We start from the raw sequence: 19,903 nt of genomic DNA on the forward strand, positions 1-19,903 counted from the left end.
AAGGAGACGTTTGAGGAAAACGATGTGTCCCCAAAACTGTAAAAGCAACACATGTACTATAATACAAGAGCACAAGTGACCTGGTGAACCACCCTCTGATTTTTATTTAAGGAACTGTCAAAAAGGCTGATGACACAATCTGACTGTAAGTGTTTGATATGGTGAACCAAGAATTTATCTTCTTCATTTTTGGCAATATTTAGAGGAATACTTGGGAAACATTTCTGCAGTTTTTAAATCAGCATCTAATACTCATCTGGTTAGAGAACATATTGTTTTACAATGATAATATTTACATCACCATTTAAATGTGGTCACATCTAGCATTAACATTCTAATTACAAAACTATTAAAACATATTGTTGTACAAAAGTCACTAAAATTCTTGAAAAAGGAAGGTAACACACATTTATTATGAGAAAATAATTAACTGGTGTTGAATTTGAATTACTCTTCGAATAGGTCTCTCCTCTGTTACAATGAAGACTTCAAAACACGTCCCACCACAGCATTTCTGCCTCCATCTCGCTCCATCAGGAATTCGACGCCCCGGGATGAAGACTGGTCACGACCTTTGTCCATCTCCCAAAACTTGATCATCACTTTGCCTGTTACCAGCAGAGGCTCCTCGAAACGAGCAGTAACACTGACAGGAGCAGCGATGACTTCAACCCCTGAGGACACATGAAAAGTCAAACACAAGTCTTTAGTCTTTTCTCTAAACTGATGAACCGACGTTTGGATACCTTTGTGTTTCTCTATTTCAGCCAAACAGACAGACAGCGTCCAGAGGCCCGGTATGACGTGTGATCCGCAGCCAAAGAGCCTCGGCGTTAGGGAGAGGAGGCGATGGGGGAAGCAGTCAGAGCAGGACCATAATGACTGAAGAGTGGGACTCAGGGGAACGCTGACTGCCACCTGCTTCACGGCTTCAGGCAGAGGCTCATCTGGTTGGCCTGTCACAATGAGGAGAGTGTGCACCCATGTCAGCTGTGGAGACTAGAAGACCTCTGTATGAATTATTAATTTATTTATTTAGCAGAAATGACCTGATTCATGATTGTTGTCATTTCCAGTCTTGGGGAAATATCTGCTGTCCTGGTGGAGCCTGTGTTTGGACAGCAGTGTCAGGATGCTCTCCCACACTGGACGCCCAGTGTGGGAAGTGGCAGTCAGAGAAATGTCCACCTCCACTCCTGTGTCGACGTGCCTGTACTCCAAGACTCTCACCTGCAGTGTGAAGGGCCCCTTTCTAAGCTCATCAACTGGCTCCAGGGTCTTCAGACTCTGGCGCACGCGAACCAGACCTGCAAAAGTATTGCCACGAAATTCAAACAGTCCAGTGCCTGAGATGTGAGGCTTGTCTGGGTACCTGTGCTGAGCCCACCTGCTGGACTGAGCCTGAACCTTGTATCGGTGAGCACCATGAGCAGCAACCTGCCGCAGAGAAACTCCGGGAAAGACAGCGGGATGTCCCTGAACTCGGCGTCCGGGTAATCCCAGCCGTAACCCGCAGCCCTGCAGAAGCTCCTCAGCACGTGCGTGTCCAGCCTTTTAAACATATGAGAGTCCACGTGAGGAGGACCAGAGGTCAAACCTTCACTCAGTCTGCGAATATGACAGCACATGTCGCTCACCTACACTTTAGCACGGTGTAAACAGCAGCTTCGCCTGTCGCACACACGTCGAACGTTCTCCGAGTCCGAGCTTTGGTCCAGTATTTAATGTACAGATACAGGAAACTTGGAAGATTGTCTTCGTTGAGTATATTTGTTTTCAGTGATTTGTAGGAGCAGTAAATATGAACATAACCTAAATAGACAGAACATACAGACAGCGATGCAACAATGTAACTCTGCGCACTGCCCATAATGACCTCACAGCTAGTTTAGTAAGAGCTATTAGTATGTTTTTGTTTAAACTCCGTAAACATTTGTTTTTTCCTGCCAGGAACAAATAATCACTATCGTAAAGTCCTCGGCGCAGACTGGAGCTACGGCAAGTTCACTAGGACAAACGATACACATTCGACTTTTATGAAAGGAGTCTTGTTAGCACAGATGAAACGTTCAGTTCAGTTTATTGTCCAATAATTCCACCAATACACGACAAAGTAAATGTCGCTTTTAACATCTGGCCACAGGTGTTATCTATATATTATAGTACAAACAAAATAAAAAGAAAATGGTTATTCTTCTTCTTTACCGGGACAAACGCAGCACAATTTGTACCCCCTTTATTGGTGTTGCATTTTAAATGACATCATTCATAAGCAGGCTGACAGGACATATTCAAAGTCAAAAGGGACGTCGTCCTCAGAGCCGATTCCTCCTCATCCAAACAGAAGCAGCAGCACAATACAGACTGAATTCACTGCTATGAGTGGCACTGAAAAACACACATACACGGGCAAGATTACACTTCGGAACTGCACTGTATTTTATTCATGTCTTTCAGCTTTACACGAATGCCTTGTGTTTGTAATGATGTGCTGATGTCACCTCGCATGACCGTCCTCACGGAGCGGACAAGGTTCATTAACTGCACTTTGACGCCTGGCTCATCACCGAACCCTCCGACGCTTTGGTCCACTCCCCAGCCGACTGAGCATGGACACGAACAGTACAACGATCATATTCACAAACGCATTTTGAAAGAGTACGCATTCAAATATTTTTGACAGTATCAAATATTTCAGAACTAGATAATTTGTCTTGTGTTAATATTTCTCAATTGGTGTAAAAATAAATACTTTCATTTACCAAAAATGCCTTTTATTGGAGGACAATGCAGCCTACAGAATTAAATAACTAGTTATTTAGCATTAGCTAACCTACTTTCGAAGTTCATGTACCTACACACTTATACTAGCTTCACTTTAGCCACTTACTTTTACTTAGAAATCTTTCTTCGTGCAGTACAGCGACAGCATTGACGCAGAGAATTGCTGCTTGAATTAAAGAATACAAAGTAAAAGCCATAGTGTATCTACACGTAGCTAACTGGTGTTAGCTGACAGTATTTACCTCTGACGTAGTCTACGGCGGCTGAGGAAGGACACGGGACGAGTTGCTGCGTATCACGACCTCTCGCCTTTTTTATGCGTTATCATTTATTTGAGCGGACCTCATTTGTATCGTTGGGTTTGTTCTAGGTGTAGCATGTTGATGATGTGATTTTTTTCTTGAGCTATTGGATATAATGTGGCATATAATTATTTTAATTTGCCAATTCACCTTGTGATTTTGTGATTAAGAAGGGTATTTCTTAAAATATCAGCAGCTGTAGTGAGCAGTGTGTGTATGCAGATTATATAACAACCCTTATAACAAGCATCATAGATATTCAATTCAACTCCCAAATAAGTCAACGTGTCCCCAACAATTTATTTCTCTGGAGAAAGAAAGAGTTTCAGGTTGATGCGCTAACAGCAGCTCTAATTTGAACCCAAGATCTCCTGCTTACAAGACATGCACTTGGCCCAGCTAAACCACAGTGCCTTGTTCAAACAGGTCAGAAGTGGGAATACACGTCTAACGTGACCAGATTCCTGTGTAAACTCAACCAGTTTTCCTCATAGATGCATTAGCTTACAGTTTTCAAACATACTCATATTTAAGAGTAAAGACACAACACTCATGAGTCATTAGAATAAAAATCTTTATTAGTGTTTTTATGAAGTCTGCATAATATGCCACACGCCTGAGAAGCTTATGGTCAGAAAAAGAGAACTGCTCTATCAATACCGCCCTCTACTGGTAAAACAACTGCGACATCTACTGTACGGATTCATTTTGCAAAAGGATTACTGTTAATTACACACATACTGTACTACTGTTATGTATATGTACGTCTGGTCCACGTCAGTTTCTGTAATGAATTTTTTTTCACATTCATATGTTGTAGGCCAAAGATAAAAAACAATGCAACACTGGACCCTAACACGTGGTTCAGCTCGCCAAGTCCCATCTTCACTAGGTGCACTTAAAGTACAATCACTAGTGCCATAAGGTAAACACATTTACACCAAAGACGAGGGAGGCGAGGAAACATGTTAAACTCGCAACAGCCACGTAATGACAATAATGGCAGAGTTTAAGCTAATCAGTCATGTTGTACATACTGTTTATAGACAGAACAAATACATTACACACATTAACACAGAATGTTCTAGTGTGCAGGCACATTCGCTCTTTTCTCATGGAGGAAAACCACTCTCCTCCCATGTTTGTGTAACATTTTGTTGACCTTAACCAGCTTGACTAAGCACCAAAAGGCTACAAGAGGTTACGTGTTTTTAAAGAAGGAAAAAAATGGCCATTAATTTTACACGGCTCTGCGATGATTAGAACCACTGCAAGTTTTCACACAGATCTGTTGTTTTATGTACTTTAAATGAACCAGATTTCTTTGGGGAAAAAATTAAACAAACGCAACAGGGTACACATTAATGGGGGCCAGTGATATTTCCTGTTTTTTGGTTGATTTTTCTTTTTTTTTTTTGTACAAAGACAAAGCTGCTATGGGACATAAATTTGAATTTGGCTGAAACTAAGGAAAGATCCATGCCCCTCGTCACTTTAAAAACAACTGTGGTTCGGAAAATATGAACTTAATTAAAAGGTGAACAGAAATGAAGAATATTTATATATAAAATACAAGAGAATACAAAAAGTAGCAAAACAATTGGGATATAGGCTAAAACAGAATGGATTATTTGATGCCTTCATTTTCTCCTGGTGAGGCCGTTAATGTGTCACCATGGAGAGCCCCCACGTCATGTCAAAAAGGGAGAAAACGCATTTGAGATTTGATATTCTCTGGTCCCTGCCCAGTTCATCCTGTAGAGCCTCATCAACATCTCTCCACGTTCCACACCAGGTTCTGAGCATGTGAACTCAACTAACCCAAAGACAGGTCTGATGCCATATAATGACAACTAAAGAAAACTATAGCCAGACTGAGTTTACAGTTTGCTAAGGGTTTTTGGGAAGTAACGGGCTTAAAAAAACAAAAAACAAAAAAAAAAAAAAAAAAAAAAAAAAAAAAAACACAACACACAAAACCTTTTGCCCGCAACATAACATTCCTATTTGTCTGTCCAGAGGTATGTCTTATATCGAGACACAAGTAGGAGAAAGGGCCGTGCCAGCAGAGTCAATCAATCAAATTTGAAGACATCGCAACGTTTTTAGAGAAAAAACAGCCACAGAGGCCATCGTCTCTTCACCAAGCCGCGTCCCCTCACTAAAGATGGAGACCAAGTTTCCCAGAGAAAAGTAAACTTAACATTGAGAACAATGATGGGGGTGGGGCTGGAACAAAATCATTCAAGCTTATTTTGCTCATACAAGCAACCTTCAATACTGAGAAACTATTCACAGATATTTTTGGTATTTCCTCTACTTCCTGGACTAAAAATCAATATACATTTTATTTGTACCACAAATAGATCTAATATTAGAGATTTAGGGGGAGAGTTTAACAAGGTGCATGACATAAATGGTAACAAAGTGCCAAATTATTGTTTATTTTTCTTTCTCTGAAAAGTCTGTGTGTGTGTGTGTGTGTGTGTGTGTGTGTGTGTGTGTGTGTGTGTGTGTGTGTGTGTGTGTGTAAGAGTGAACATTTGTTCTTCAGTGTGTTTGTGTTAAAATATGGATGTGGAACATAGCCACAAATACTATGAAATATGATACATAAAAGTTATTCTATAGGTTGATGGGGACGTTGTGTTGTTTCCATTAAAGAACTCACAACTTTAAAATGTACTGATCTTTGTAATTGGCTGTTTTTTTGGAGTTTCCCAAGCTGTCTAGGACATACTGGAGCAACGTGCTGACGGCGAACCCATCTGGGTCAAAACCTTGTCCAGCCATTGCAAGGGACCATTCAAGTGCAGCTCAATCCAGCAAGGGGTGCTTGTGACAGTCTGCCGCCTGTAAAACACACATACAGGTGCCGTGTTAGCTGTGTTGTAACAGGAGTTTCACTAAAAACATTTCATTGATTTAATGTCTTTAACGTCTAAATTAAAATTGCTTGGTGTAGTCATACTTGAGTCCACTTAACGGTAAAGGTCCTAAGGTAACTAGTGAGTGTACATATGTATATTCGGTCTTTTTCAGTTAAAACTGCTGCAACATGTCATTGCTCACCTATATTCTGCTCCCCAGCCTTTAACAAAGCTCATGCGGATGGTGCACATCCTTGTAAGCTGGTAGACAGCCTCAAAACCCTGGTTGACTGACTGAGCCAGTAGAGCTGCAAATTCCTGGTTATTGAAGATTTTTAAATTACAACCTATGGGAACAAAGATAAAGAGAACAGCATAAAAATCTATACATAACCTTTTTTTACATCCTCATGGCTTCACCAGAACTGTTCCACCAGGGGAATGGTTAAATGCAGAGAAAGGTTTTCCCTTATCCCTTAGGTTACCCAATAGCATTGGAGCTATTCGGTTGAACATTGCTTCAGAAGTTATACCTGGGGGAATTTTGCACACTGTTGCTGGATGCCATCCGTAACGCTGGTTGCAGTTTGGACTCTGAACAAAGATGGCACTATCACTGAGGCATTCAGCAAATACTTCCCCTCCAATATAGTACAGTCTAACTCCTCTTCCTGAAAACATAGATGCACATTCAGCTTATCGGGTACATTAAACATGCGTTGTTTCTGTACAAGTGACATATTATAAAACCTGGAAGATCTTTACTGTTGGGACATACCTATGTGCCTTCTAGTCATTTCCACAGTGGCATTCCTGTTTACATTAGACAACAAGCCCAAGCAGAAACGCTCAGAATTGGATGGATCTGTGAATCCATCCACTGTGAGAGAGGGCTGCGAGGCATGAAAGGTCTCCCCCACACGCTGATTCAGCTCATAGTAGGCTATAGAGCACCAGAAGGCTGGCTCAGAGTAAGTCACCGGCTGCAGGTCTACAGTAGAGAATCATATTAATAAGGTTTACCCCAGTGATCTCCTTTTGATGAGTTTTGCATAGTGGGGCTGGTAAAATAAAATGTTACTTAATCTAAAGTCTCAATTTGAGAAGAATGTTATGAAGCATGAATAAATTACTAGAATGTACAACTTAAATATTACAGCAGAAGACCAATACTGATCCATAATTCCTACGCTGGCACCGCAGTTTTGTGTACATTTACTATTAATCAAACTTGTGGTTTTATCTTAAGGTGTTATTTATTTATTCAAGATCTGCATCTTACCCATACTGTGATTGACAGGAGATAGAGTACTCGGTGAGAGCTCTGCTGGAGAACCTTATAACAGAAAAAAAATAAATAAAATAAAAATTGTGATAAATAGATTAACATGAGTGATAAATTAAAAACTGGTGACAGCTTTGCAAGTAATAACCTTTAAAAAATAACCTTTACATCAATATAATATCATGTGAAGTTATTTTATTATCTCAAAAGGAAATTTAACTTGTGTACAATGCGCTTCCTGCATCTGAAAGCTACAGTGAGATAAAGTTAAAGTGATCAGCACTTTGTACAGTAGTCAGTACTTTCTACATTGTGCTTGTTTGTGGTGTGATGATATTGTGGTTTATAACCTCTCCATCAAAGAACATGTGCTCTATACAAAAGAGTAAACAACTTGCTGGTACCACACAAACAGGTACACATACTGAAGCCCAATAACTTTGATGTAGTCAGTAAAAACTTGCATGTCCACATTTCTAGATTACCTTAAGGCTTGAAATCAAAATAGTGCTAGATTCTGGTACCTGTATCCATACTTTGATTCATCTGTTGATCGCTGGCCTCTCCATCCTCACTGATGTAACCAGGTGGAGGAGTTTCTATAAAAATAATGCAGACAGAAAAATAAGTGTGTAATGCAACCCTTGAACCTATGGAATACATAATTTAACACCTTTTCTGAATTGATGTCAAAGGCAAAATCAGAGAGAACGTGGCAAAGATATTTGTTCAATACAAATTCAGTAGTTAAGTCATCAAATACAGTTCCTTCCATCCAGTGCATAGGGGAACGCACCTGGTATATAGTTGTTTGGAGGTTCAATTCCCGCAGGAAAGTTTGTGTTCTCAGGTATGGAATGAGTGTAGTCGTCCAGAGGTGGCAACTCTGGCAGGATTTCTGAGTGTCTTGGCACAAGAACAGCAGGCAGCACTACAGTGTTGGGGGAAAGTATCGGAAGAGATGAGTCACACTCTCTTCTTAGTTTATATGCTTTTCTAAAAAAATTTTTAAACAGAAGTGCTTAATAATATTTTTATAATAACAGTTTCTATACCTAAATAAAGAGTAATTGCACATAGTGCTAAAAATATATTCAATAAATATATAATATATAATCGTGAGGGCAAAGTGTAGTGAAACTGTCGGAAAAGCCCAATATGAAACAGCTTCACATTTTTTTGTGCAAAGTTGTTCCTACTGTTATATATATATATATATATATACACACTGTAAAAGTGTCTAGACTGACGTCATAGTGATGTTTTCTCCCTTTATCTGTCCTATGTTATGAAGAACAGCATGTTATTTGGACAAATCAAGCTATTGAATGAATGAATGGTGCCTTAGATTTATAGTGTAAAACCTACTGCCAGTAGTCACTTGGTCAAGCATAAACAAGAGAAAACTTGACTGGCTCCTAGAAGTCAAAATGGATATGGGTTCCTAATAAGTGTATGGACATGATTGTGCTACTAACTTCTCATCTAATGTTCAGCAACATAAGAACAAAAAAAATTTAAAATTGCATTATTTAAACTCATGCTTTTAAAAAGCTGCTTGGCATTCAGCTGAACATTAAACGGTCAGCCGAAGCTTCCAAACTGAAACCCTTCATCCTCTCACCTGGTGTCTCCACTCTCTGGTAGTGGTAGGGATTGATGCAGACCTCGTCTTTCTTGAGGTGAAAGGCATACTCGCAGGCCTCCATGGCACGCAGCTCATGGTGACTGTGAAGGTCCGGCCATCGCCACAAGCGGCAGTAGATAACATGGGGAAGCCCCTTCCTGTGGGAGACCTGAAGGCGTCCATCCAGGGACCTGAACAGACAGCAAACAGGAGATTGTGGTGAGATGGATTATTGTATTAGTAGTAGTAGTAGTAGTAGTAGTAGTAGTAGTAGTAGTAGTAGTAGTAGTAATAATAATAATAATAATAATAATAATAATAATAATAATAGTGAAAGGGGGTAGGTGGCACTAAGAATATGACCATATAAGGGGAGAGAAAAAGGACAACAGATTGAATGATGACGAGGCCGAGAAACAAGATGTTCTCATTGTCCTTCACTTCCAACATTGTAATGACAAGCCTCCCACATCAAAGTTGAATGCAACACCTTACAATAGTTGAGGATAGTCACCTGGTTTGGTCAGGGTAGCTGTATAGGCCTGATGTATCCCACTGTTCTATCGTATTTGGTGTACTCAGTCCCCATATTTCAGAGCAATTGCTGCACACAGAGAAAAAACAAAATAAAAAAAAATGACAACAAATGATAAACATGGACATGGCTCATTCAGAGATATCAATATGGGTAATGTCAACATTTAAAGGCCTCTTATATTGGAGTATTGGAGCGAAATAAAGACATCTAATTCATTAGAAAGAAAAAGATGGTCATGTCAAATATGAGAAGCCTTTTGACAGAAGTGGGGGGCAAAATGTGGAATTTGTCAACAGCACACAACGATTGGGACAAAGAGCATTCTTCAAAAGTGTGGTATTGTATCAAACAATGAAAATAACTCAAAACCTTCTCACTAGAGTCACAACTCATCTGAACACAGAACAAACATAAAACAAACATTAGAAGACATACAATGACACAAATGGGGGGAAGTCAGAGGAGACAACCTTGGAAAAGATGTCTCAGACATTTGCAAAACATTCACAAGAAAATGGCAAAATTAAAACATGGAATGAGGAACAATGAATAGTTGCTTCTGAATAACAAGACAATAGCATTTCTACATATAGCATGCTGCAAAAACAGAAAAAAGTACACTAAACTCTAGTGGGATCTCATCTGTCACAATCATCTGATTTGTTACAGGCTAAGAAAACAACTTTTTCCCCAGCAGCAAAACTTATTTGCTTGTTACTTTTACTTAGGTGTCCAATTAGCAAATTCAACAAAATTAAAATGTACATACTTAAATAAAGCTAGTGGAAATAACCATATTTGTCATAGTTTTTTCTTAATACTTTCCTTCACAATGAGGCAGCTACTATATGTCTACAAACGTAATAGTGCAGCCTAGAACTGTTCTCAAGAGATAACCACCAGCCCACTATCTATAGACATACACACTTCTGACGTGGTGCTTGGCGGCACATCAGTCAGGAGTGAATCAGTTAACACAGTGTTCCCACTGAATCTGAACGCGAGTTTACCATCAAGGCTGGCTGGCTGATAAAAAGAACATCCTTTCTCAACCATTTTATATGTCTTTTCCCATGAGAACAATATGCCTGTGAATGTAAACTACAAGAATAGTTGTAAACAGAGATTTCTTTCAGTTTGTGTTAGGTTGAGATCATGTTCTAGTCTTTTGCATGCCGGTTTATTTAACCAATCAAACCGTATTATCAACAGGGTATTTCTGAGGAGAGGGATAAAATTACCAAGCTATCTACTATCAAATAACGACCAAGGCTTACATTGTTCTCCATTAGGCAGAAATGTCAACAAAGTACATATGCATATAGAACTGCAACAGCATATCCTCTGTTCTGAGTTTGCGCAGTAATAAAATATAAAAGGTGCTGTACCTGGGGATGGTAACACATTTGGTGTTGCAGTTCTGTGTGGTGATTGCTTTCTCCAACTCATCCAACTGGCCTGTCTTCTTGAGCTTCTTCACTAAGCTCTTCACTGCCTTTTCACACCATTTCTCCTCCTGGCCATTCTGTTCTCCTCCACCCGCTCCCCCTGGGCCGCTCGTTGACTTCTTCCACCCAAGTAGCCTCTTCACCACCGGAGGGGTGAATGGCAAGATGGAGGACATCTTAGCTGGACAAGTTGAGAGTCTCCAGTCGACTCAACACACACTCTTACTAAGTTAGAGGGGACCTGGAGCAACAGTTTGAGCCCTTGCTCTGATAGGGTCCCCTCTAGATCACAAAAAAGTCACAGTGTTGCAGCCAGTGTCAGCAAAGTGTACTCAAAAGCGAAGGACACCTTGGAAGGAAGTCACACACAAAGTCCATCATTAAAAACTAAACTTAGAGAAATAACCACATGTAGTTTGACATGTACCTTAAATGCATGAAACATGTATTAATCAGTGGTTATAGTATAGTAGTAAGTATAGTAAATGTTATGAGTATTCTGGCAGTATCACAGCTAACATTACACAACTGCTTCATAAATGAAGTCAAGCAGTCTGTAAGTTGAACAAGCAGAAATGTCCACTAGACGTTAGCTTGTCACAAACACTGCTCGACACACAAGCTTGATAGATTGGAATCTAATGAAGTTGCCTTGAGCGCATGTAAGCTCTTACACCCATCTATTGTTAGAGACAACGCACACGACAGTAAGTGATTACAAAATGAGTGTTAGCTTTGTGACAGGCCCCCCAGTGCTAACACAAACTGGATTGCGAAGGCCGGCTACTAGCTACATGATGGGGAAGGGGAGGGGACTGACTGACTGTAATCACAACAATAAGTTCACCAGCGTTAGCTAATGTTTAAGAGTAAAGTTATTAAACGATCCTGGCTGAAGGCTAAAAGCTATAATAAAGGCAAGTGTGTAGCTCGAAGAAATTAAAAGTATCATCCAGCTTGGTCAGCTAACGTTAGCTTAACTACGCTAGCTGCCAGCTTGTTATCAAAAATCCTTTTGTTGTGATCCACGAAAAACCTCCTAAGCGCAACAGTCAAGTCGCGCGACTTTGCTATCTATCGTCAGATTGCCATACAAATCGAGATAATAACTAACTTGTTAACGCAAACTGTCGCCCTATGAAACTAAATTGTACAGTTTTATTTCACCGTAGCCACTGTGCGTTTTCGACTTTTACAATAATAAAAGCACCAAAACGAGTTAGCATCTTGGTCGAACTCTCCCAAACTGAGCTCTAGCTCCCGCTGGCTAACGGCGCTACATCTCACAAAACAAGATGCCTTAAAGTCGAGAAAGCGGCACGAAACGCTTCAATAGTTACCCCACTTTAGAGTTCCAAGACTCGGCTGTTTCAGAGAGAGATGCGTACAGCGCCCTCAACACCTGGCAAACATAAAGGTGCCTCAACTGTGCTGAACTGTAGCTAATTCTGACAAGGTTTGTGAGCTATTCTCAAGTTGCTACTGAAGCTAGTTAGCTAGTTAGGTGGAGCGGAAAAGCACAACAACCCTGATGGTTACGTACTAGCGCTTGATCCCGCCCATTCGAAAACTGATTGGAAGATTACGGAACACTAATAACGAGTAGTGGCTGATCCTGACAATCCTTTTTTGTTTATATGACAGCAAGGCGGTTTATTTGTCATTCAAATAAGTTTGATGTCGAAACAACAATTTTATTCAGTATTTTCACAGAACATAACCATAATTGCTCATTAAAAACAAACACCTCATCCCCATCAAATTATAATAAACTTTATAGGTTTTTATCGAGTCATAATTTTGCACTTTTTTATTTGAGATAATATGAAACGTGACGCGACAATATGGACAATACAGGTTACAGCAAGAAACAATAGCTCCTCCCCCATCAAGGTGTTCAATTAGCGTGTATTGGCCTCACATGGTAACATTATAAAACGCCAGGCTTTAGTATTTGGAGGTTTTTTTTGTTGTTCGTTTTGCTTTCGTCATTGTGATGGGTGGCTGTTTGTTTCTTTGTGCAGTATTCTTGCAGTTGTCAATGTCCTTGCGAGGTAAGGCAGATCCCAGAATAACTTTTGGAAATATCCAGATTAGACTGTATACATTTATAGATATATATACAACTTTAACTAACTCTAAACTATTCCCATTTTAGACAATGTTCAATTTGTCGCTTACTTTTTACACTCTTTGTTTGGTAATTTAGCCCGAACAGTTATTTCATCCGGAAGAAGTCATTTGAACTGCCCCCTGGACGCCAAACAGTGCAACGATGGCTTAGCTTGTGTCCCCTACAGCCATGTGTGTAACGGTGAGCCTGACTGCACGGATGGTTCAGATGAAGAGGACTGTGGATTCGAATGCGACGAAAGTACGAGACCACATCCACTGGTTATACACAATGACGTCACACACTACCAACCCGTCTACGCTGCTTTAGTTTGATGACAAATACTGAATTTTAAGTGGGGTTTATAAATACAAACTTTTTATAATGTATGACTTTTATAGTAAAAATTAAATGGCAGTAAATCATGCAGCAATGGAACACATTCAACCTTATTTCGCTCTGTACTGTTAAATGCCTCTTTTCAAAAAGATCAGTTTCAGTGCGACCAGAAGACGTGCATTGAAAAGGACCAGGTTTGTGATGGGGTCCCTCAGTGTCTGGACCGTTCTGATGAACTGCAGTGTGCAAAGAAAACTGAAGGCTGTGCTCATCTCTGTGACGAGAGCCACTGCCTGGCTGCAAACCTCCTGTGTGACGGAGTCAAGAACTGCTTAGATGGCACGGATGAGGCCAACTGTGGTGGGTTGAAACAATTTGAAGACTTTTAGATAATCACATTCATATAATATTAAATCCTAGTGTTTATTTGTGACATTTTCTTTCCATCAGAGCAACTAATTGAAAACGGCTATTCTAAGGAAGAAGGGACCGACGTAGCGGCTGCCTTTGTGGGCTCCTCTAGCTCCATGTGTGGTTTCAGCCAGAAGCCCTGCAGAGACAATATAGGGTGTGTCCCCTACAATCATCTCTGTGACGGAGAAGCAGACTGTGCGGATGGCTCAGACGAGGATCAATGTTTGTCAGAATGTGAAATGGGTAATTGCGTGGATAGTTTCTATACATAGTCTGGTTAAAAAGTTACATTAAATATTGCAATTATTATATTGTACAAAAACTCAAAAAGATGTTATGTGACCATGTACCTTCTGCAGACCAGTTCCAGTGTGCTCATAGGAAAAAATGCATAGAGAAGAGCCAGAGGTGTGATGGTGTACCACAGTGTCAAGACCGCTCGGATGAGCTGGGATGCGCCAAGCACATGGACGGCTGCACTCACCGCTGTGACGACAACAGCCGCTGCATTCCTAGCAGCTTCCTATGCGACGGGGAGAGCGACTGTTCGGATGGCAGCGATGAGTCAAACTGTGGTAGGCTTCACAGCAACATGGCTTTCAAGTAACCTATCTTGAATAACATCAAGACAGGTTAACATCATTTCTGATGTTAATTCCGCCCCCAGGTGCTGATGAGGGCTGCAGTAGCACAGAGTTTACATGTACCAATGGCCAGTGTGTGTCTGGTGCAATGCGCTGCGATGGCCACCCAGACTGCAGGGACCGCTCCGATGAGGAGAGCTGCACTAAAGCCCCAGCCTGCACCACCAAACATCGCTGTCCACATAGCAAAGAGTGCCTGGTGCAGGAATGGATCTGTGACGGGGACCAGGACTGCAAAGACGGCACCGACGAAAAGGTACATGTCGAGGCAAAGTAAATAAACGCATTGGACATGCAAGTCAAAGGTCAGTTACACAAATGCTTGATGTGTTTATTGCAGCCAAGATAGACTTGTGTAGTATCAATTTCATGACATAAATGAACAATGTTTTTATTAATAGGACTGTCCCAGGACCACCCTGACCTGTGGAAAGTTCCAGTGGTCGTGTGCTTCCAAGACAAAGTGTGTTCCTGCAGCCTGGAGGTGTGATGGCATGAAGGATTGTGATGATGGCAGTGATGAGACCGAATGTGAGTAGTTGAGCACTATGTGGTTAAAAATAAAGGGTAGCAAAATAGTTTCACCACTTTAGATACACTGAAGGTTTTCGTAGCTTTAGTTATACTCCAAAGTGAAAGGTTTTCCTGTGGGCGATGTCCTCCTGTATTTTTATTTGTCCACAGAACACCCTTCTCCCTTCTCTGTTGTGTGCCAGGTGGGACGGTCACCTGCCTCCCTCACCAGTTCCAGTGTGGCAGCAACGAGTGCCTGGATCCAGTCCTGGTGTGTAATGGCATTACAAATTGTGCAGATGGTTCAGATGAGGGCGGCGACTGCCACATAGAGTGTACAGAGGCAGGCGAAGGCCGTTGCTCCCATGGCTGCCACAGCACTCCACAGGGAACGGTGAGCACCCACCTCCCAAACCACTCTATGTTTAGGTTGATTAATTACGGCAACCTGAAGAACTTGGCTATGGACGATCCTCTAACACTTTGTTCTCATGCAGCACTGTGGCTGTGAAGCAGGCTATAGACTCCTGGAAGATGGTCAGACATGCGCTGATGTTGATGAGTGTGAAATCCAGAACCCAGGCGTGTGCAGTCACTTGTGCGTCAACACGCCTGGCTCCTACCAGTGTCACTGTCATCCAGGCTACATAACAGAGGCTGGTGGACAGCAATGCAAGGTCAAAGGTAAGGTCCACAAAACCACGTCATGAATATTGGTAGTAAAGAAAGGGACATGTTGGGAAATGGAATGGATACAAACTGAAACTTTATCTTCAGTACACAAGCTTTATTATAGTGTCTCCAGCGTGCAGTTAGAATATGTTAAGAACATTAATTTGATCAGTACATGTCCTGTTGTTCTGTAATTGATGGTGTGCAGAATGCAATCTAAAATAAAAAAACAATAAGAAATCGTTAATAGTCCCACAGTGGGGAAATTCTGTCAGCACAGTAACAAATGAGTAAACAATGATGGTTATTGGATAATTTAATTCTCTCTCTCTCTCTCTCTCCAAGGGGAACCGTTTCTGTTGTCTTCAGTCCAAACTGACCTGTTCATGGTCGGCCTACTTAGTGGCAGCTTAGATGTGTTGTCGTCCTCTGCGAAGAAGGCCATTCTGTCTCTGGACTATGACTGGAGGGAGCAGAGGGTCTACTGGGTCAGTCTGGACACGGAGAGCATCAGATGGTCCACGCTAGACCAGAAGACCACAGGAACGCTGGTTAAAGGTCAGTACAGCAGAACATCTACGGCCTTCTTAAATGGCAACTGTCAGCATTAATGCGTTCAACTGTCATGGTAATGTGTGAAACCACTTGATGTTCTTCAAAGGAGTTAGGGCTGATTCTGTAGCCGTGGACTGGCTTGGGAGGAACCTGTACTGGATTGATGGGGTGAACAGTCAGATCGTTGCCACCAGACTGGCCACAAACACAGTGAAGTCACTGGAGCACAGCGCCATATTGGATGAAGACCTCGATCAGCCTCGCTCTCTGGCCCTGCTCCCACAAAAAGGGTCCTCATGATATTGAACTCTTATTACTGTAATTCCACAAACTATATACAAACTTAAAGGTGAGAAACTCGTGTATTTGGCCCTCAGGCTCATGTTCTGGACTGAGATAGGTAATGTAGTGAAGATCGAGCGTGCTGGCATGGATGGGTCCGAGAGGAGAGCAGTGGTGAACTCCAGTCTGGGCTGGCCCGGTGGCGTGGCTGTGGACGCGGTCGCTGACAGAGTCTACTGGACAGATGAAAGGCTGCGTGCGATCGGATCCGCAACGCTGGACGGAGGCGATATTCGGGTAAGCTGTGCTGGGGTGGGGGTGATTCCATTCTACCTGACCTCCTGCAGGTCATGCTACAGATTACTGACCTGCCCAAATGGTAAAAGTGCTGATTGTATGAGACGCTCTTGACACTGGCCTACAAACATTTCCAGATTCTGCAAATGCAAGAAACCACCAACCCGTTCTCCCTGGCAGTGCTGAATGACATGCTCTACTGGTCTGACCCCAAGAAGCGAGTGGTGCAGGCTGCCCACAAAACCAGTGGCAAATCCCGCACAGTTCTCCTGAAACGCCCTAGACAACCTTTTGGCATTAAAGTGAGTGAAATGTTGGGCTGGCGCCGTGTGACACTCATCCAACGACTTCATGCGTCCGTGATGTGAAGCAATACTGACATCAGATTATATGAAAACATCCGACATGGTCTCGGTTTGCAGGTCGTCCACCCATCGCTCCAGACGGCCGTTGACAGCCCCTGTGAGAAGTTGGGCTGTTCCCACATGTGCGTTTTGGCGCCGGGGCCCAAGGCCGTGTGTAAATGTCCCTCTGGGCTGTTGCTGTCCAACGATGGTTTGACCTGCTCCGCTCTGGTCAATTCGGCTTTCTTGCTGATGTTGTCTCCCTCCACAGTCACCCAGGTTCCCTCCAAATTCTATTTGCCTCAGCTCTTCAAATGCCTATTTTGACACTTAAGATGTTATTAAGAATTGGATTAGAAAAATGAGAGCCTGTATTAATGTAACATTTGAAACTGAAGTTTATGAATAATTCCAGTCTCCACTAATGATCTGTGCAGATCTACCTGCAGTCTCGACACACAGCCACAGGGCTGAAGGGCTGGCCTGAACACATGGCCCTGCAGGTGCCCACCATCAGTGACGCTGCCTTTACAGACTACAACCCACGTGACCACCTCATCATCCTGAGCGATGACGACGCAACGTCTCTGAGCTCCTTCAGACTGACGGACTCGGACTTTGTGGGTCGAAACAAGGTTCTGAAGCTCCTGGATGACGCGATCACCGCCGTGGCTCTGGACTGGGTGACGCGTAGCGTCTACTGGAGCGGCAGCAAACAGGCCGGTCTGCACGTTACCTCCGCTACAGGCGCACACACCGCTGTGCTGATCAAGGAAGGCATCGGAGAAGTCAAGTCCATCGCGCTGCATCCGCCCAGTGGCAGTGTTTGTTTCAGCAACCTGGACCAGCACGGTGCAGGCACGGGGGCCGTTATAGAGTGCGCCAATATGGACGGCGGCGTGCGGCGCGTGGTGCGGGGGAACGCAGTGCAGCCCACGTCTCTGGTTTTCTCTAGTGAAGGGGATTGGGTTTACTGGGCTGACACTGGTAAGATGCATTTCTAAGTGTGCACTGTGATATTAGGTTTGTGTTTGGGAGGGTTGTAATTGTGAGTTAATTAGCAGCTTGCGTTCTTTGCCAGGTTTGGGGATCATTGGTTCGGTCCAGGTCACTGGATCTGGATACACGGAGGTGAAGGCTGCTCCAGGCCTGGCTGCTGTGGCTCTGAGTGATGAAACGCTGCTGTGGATGACCGTCGGTGGTAATGGCTCATACTGTATAGAATGCACTGATGCAAAGTCACAAATAATGCCATATTATGCTAAGAAGCCAGATGTTGGTCCTAATTTAGCTTTGAATTGTACCCTGTACAAGTTAGGAAATCAGTGTTTGTTTTGGAGGATTTGCATTGGATTATTGCAAAGGAGAAACGAGAAATAATATGCAATGTTCATTCAAATATCCAAAAGAGACTTTTCAGGAGGTTGGGCTCCTCTTATTGATAAACATTTTTGTATTCTCTGTCTTTTTTTTTTTTTTTTTAATTGCGAATAATGGTGCTATGATGATTCCTTTTGCATTTGACAGCAGCTTGTATGTTTCTGCATTCTTCAGATCAGACCAAGGTCTGGTACAGAGATGAGCAGCATCAGAACCAGCTGTGGTTTGAGGTTGGCACCCATGTGGTCAGCTTTAAGGCGTTCGGCACATCGAGTCAGGCGGGTACGTGAGAACCACGCGGTTCAGTGGCAGCTTCTGTCTGCTGATGTACCTGCTTGAGCTGATTGGACCTCCTGGTTGTGTTTCAGGCTCTAACCAGTGCACAGATGATAATGGCAGCTGCCAGCACTTGTGCCTTGCCGTTCCAGGAGGTCGGACATGCAGTTGTGGCCACGACCACATCCTAGTGAACGCCACCCACTGTAGCCCAGGGCAGCAGTGCCCTGCTGGCAGCAGGCTGTGTCTGGATCAGCTCTCGTGCCAGCCTGTTGAAAAGCTGTGTAATGGCCACGCAGACTGCTCAGACCAATCCAAGGACATCTGTGAGTCTGTGACCTTCAAACTGGATGCATTGAACCAGCACATCATAATGCGCTTATAATTCTCTTGATAGGTGTGAGTCTGAAGCAGCAGCCGGTGGTGGAGGCTGCCCTCCCCACCCAGTCTGTCACGTCCACTGCTTCCCCCTCCCCTGACCTCCCCCTGTCTGAAACCACATACCTGAACTCCAGCCTGAACGTCAGCAGCCAGCCTGTGAACCTGGACCGAGAGCGGTGCAGCCACGGTCGCTGCAGTGGCAACGGACAGTGTGTGGAGAGCGACGGGGAAACCGTATGCGTGTGTTCACTGGGGTACAGTGGTGATGCCTGTCAGAACCAGATGCTGAAGACCATGCAGGGCCCCATCGTCTACGGAGCTGCAGGGCTTTGTGCAGGAGTTGTGGTCATCGCTGTGATGGCACTTGTGGTCAAGAGGAGGAAAAGCACCAACTTGAGGTTTTCCTCATGTCATGCTTTGAGCTAAACCTCAACATTGCTTTGATGAATCATTAACATTAAAGTGGCGATATGCAGCAGCCATTTACAGCATGGAGCTTTATGAAATATGTGTTACAGGAGAGCCAGCTCAGGAGACGTGAAAGGAACCAGCTTGACTGACCTGGAGAACAAGGCAGAGACCGCCCCCAGTGCACAGACTGCTTCAGCGGCCGTGGAAAAACCAGAGGTGGACCTCCCAGTAACTCCAGACCAGCAGGTTCCCAACTTGTCCTGCTGTGTTTGCGCGATGACATTGTTTTATTTCTTTTGTGCTTTGCAGGAAGCGGTAGTGGTCTCCTCTTTGGACTGAGACTCCTTTTGTGGCCAAGCAGCGTTTTTAAATAAACAACTTGCACTTTCCACGGTTTCCTGTGTATTTAATTATTGTTTATAGTTAAA

The 19,903-nt window shown here is 43.0% G+C and overlaps 4 protein-coding genes across 6 annotated transcripts; 1 reads left to right on the forward strand and 3 right to left on the reverse strand.

Moving 5' to 3' along the window:
• Window positions 1-76: 76 nt before the first annotated feature.
• On the reverse strand, window positions 77-1,914 carry si:ch211-12e13.1 (uncharacterized). Of its 2 annotated transcripts, none has more exons than XM_029163872.2 (5): window positions 1,638-1,914; window positions 1,388-1,551; window positions 1,050-1,307; window positions 747-956; window positions 77-674 (listed from the first exon to the last, which is right to left on the reverse strand). In XM_029163872.2, exons 1-5 carry the CDS (start codon window positions 1,868-1,870, stop codon window positions 475-477), a joined length of 1,065 nt encoding a protein of 354 aa, XP_029019705.1. In that variant the 5' UTR covers window positions 1,871-1,914; the 3' UTR covers window positions 77-474. The 2 variants fall into 2 exon arrangements, with proteins under 2 accessions (XP_029019705.1, XP_029019706.1); XM_029163873.2 differs by having other exon boundaries at window positions 1,642-1,781.
• A 149-nt stretch (window positions 1,915-2,063) lies between these two features.
• Window positions 2,064-3,057, reverse strand: LOC114863055 (immediate early response 3-interacting protein 1). Its single transcript, XM_029163874.3, has 3 exons — window positions 2,891-3,057; window positions 2,502-2,603; window positions 2,064-2,388 (listed from the first exon to the last, which is right to left on the reverse strand). Exons 1-3 carry the CDS (start codon window positions 2,979-2,981, stop codon window positions 2,333-2,335), a joined length of 249 nt encoding a protein of 82 aa, XP_029019707.1. The 5' UTR covers window positions 2,982-3,057; the 3' UTR covers window positions 2,064-2,332.
• A 586-nt stretch (window positions 3,058-3,643) lies between these two features.
• Window positions 3,644-12,377, reverse strand: LOC114862382 (mothers against decapentaplegic homolog 2). Of its 2 annotated transcripts, none has more exons than XM_029162621.2 (11): window positions 12,200-12,377; window positions 10,795-11,203; window positions 9,383-9,472; window positions 8,866-9,059; window positions 8,038-8,172; window positions 7,766-7,840; window positions 7,239-7,292; window positions 6,735-6,947; window positions 6,490-6,627; window positions 6,159-6,303; window positions 3,644-5,939 (listed from the first exon to the last, which is right to left on the reverse strand). In XM_029162621.2, exons 2-11 carry the CDS (start codon window positions 11,028-11,030, stop codon window positions 5,816-5,818), a joined length of 1,404 nt encoding a protein of 467 aa, XP_029018454.1. In that variant the 5' UTR covers window positions 11,031-11,203; window positions 12,200-12,377; the 3' UTR covers window positions 3,644-5,815. The 2 variants fall into 2 exon arrangements, with proteins under 2 accessions (XP_029018454.1, XP_029018453.1); XM_029162620.2 differs by having other exon boundaries at window positions 12,195-12,377.
• A 368-nt stretch (window positions 12,378-12,745) lies between these two features.
• On the forward strand, window positions 12,746-19,864 carry lrp13 (low-density lipoprotein receptor related-protein 13). The gene is made up of 21 exons (XM_029162618.3): window positions 12,746-12,908; window positions 13,064-13,228; window positions 13,457-13,666; window positions 13,757-13,963; window positions 14,080-14,295; window positions 14,388-14,620; window positions 14,766-14,895; window positions 15,081-15,271; window positions 15,375-15,561; window positions 15,895-16,107; window positions 16,211-16,394; window positions 16,482-16,683; window positions 16,821-16,985; window positions 17,106-17,306; window positions 17,465-18,014; window positions 18,109-18,228; window positions 18,582-18,689; window positions 18,776-19,009; window positions 19,081-19,462; window positions 19,583-19,691; window positions 19,785-19,864. The coding sequence occupies exons 1-21, from the start codon at window positions 12,851-12,853 to the stop codon at window positions 19,812-19,814; spliced, it is 4,095 nt and encodes a 1,364-aa protein (XP_029018451.1). The 5' UTR covers window positions 12,746-12,850; the 3' UTR covers window positions 19,815-19,864.
• Window positions 19,865-19,903: the final 39 nt, after the last annotated feature.

Source organism: Betta splendens, chromosome 9 (assembly GCF_900634795.4).
Source record: "Betta splendens chromosome 9, fBetSpl5.4, whole genome shotgun sequence".
Lineage (NCBI taxonomy): Eukaryota > Metazoa > Chordata > Actinopteri > Anabantiformes > Osphronemidae > Betta > Betta splendens.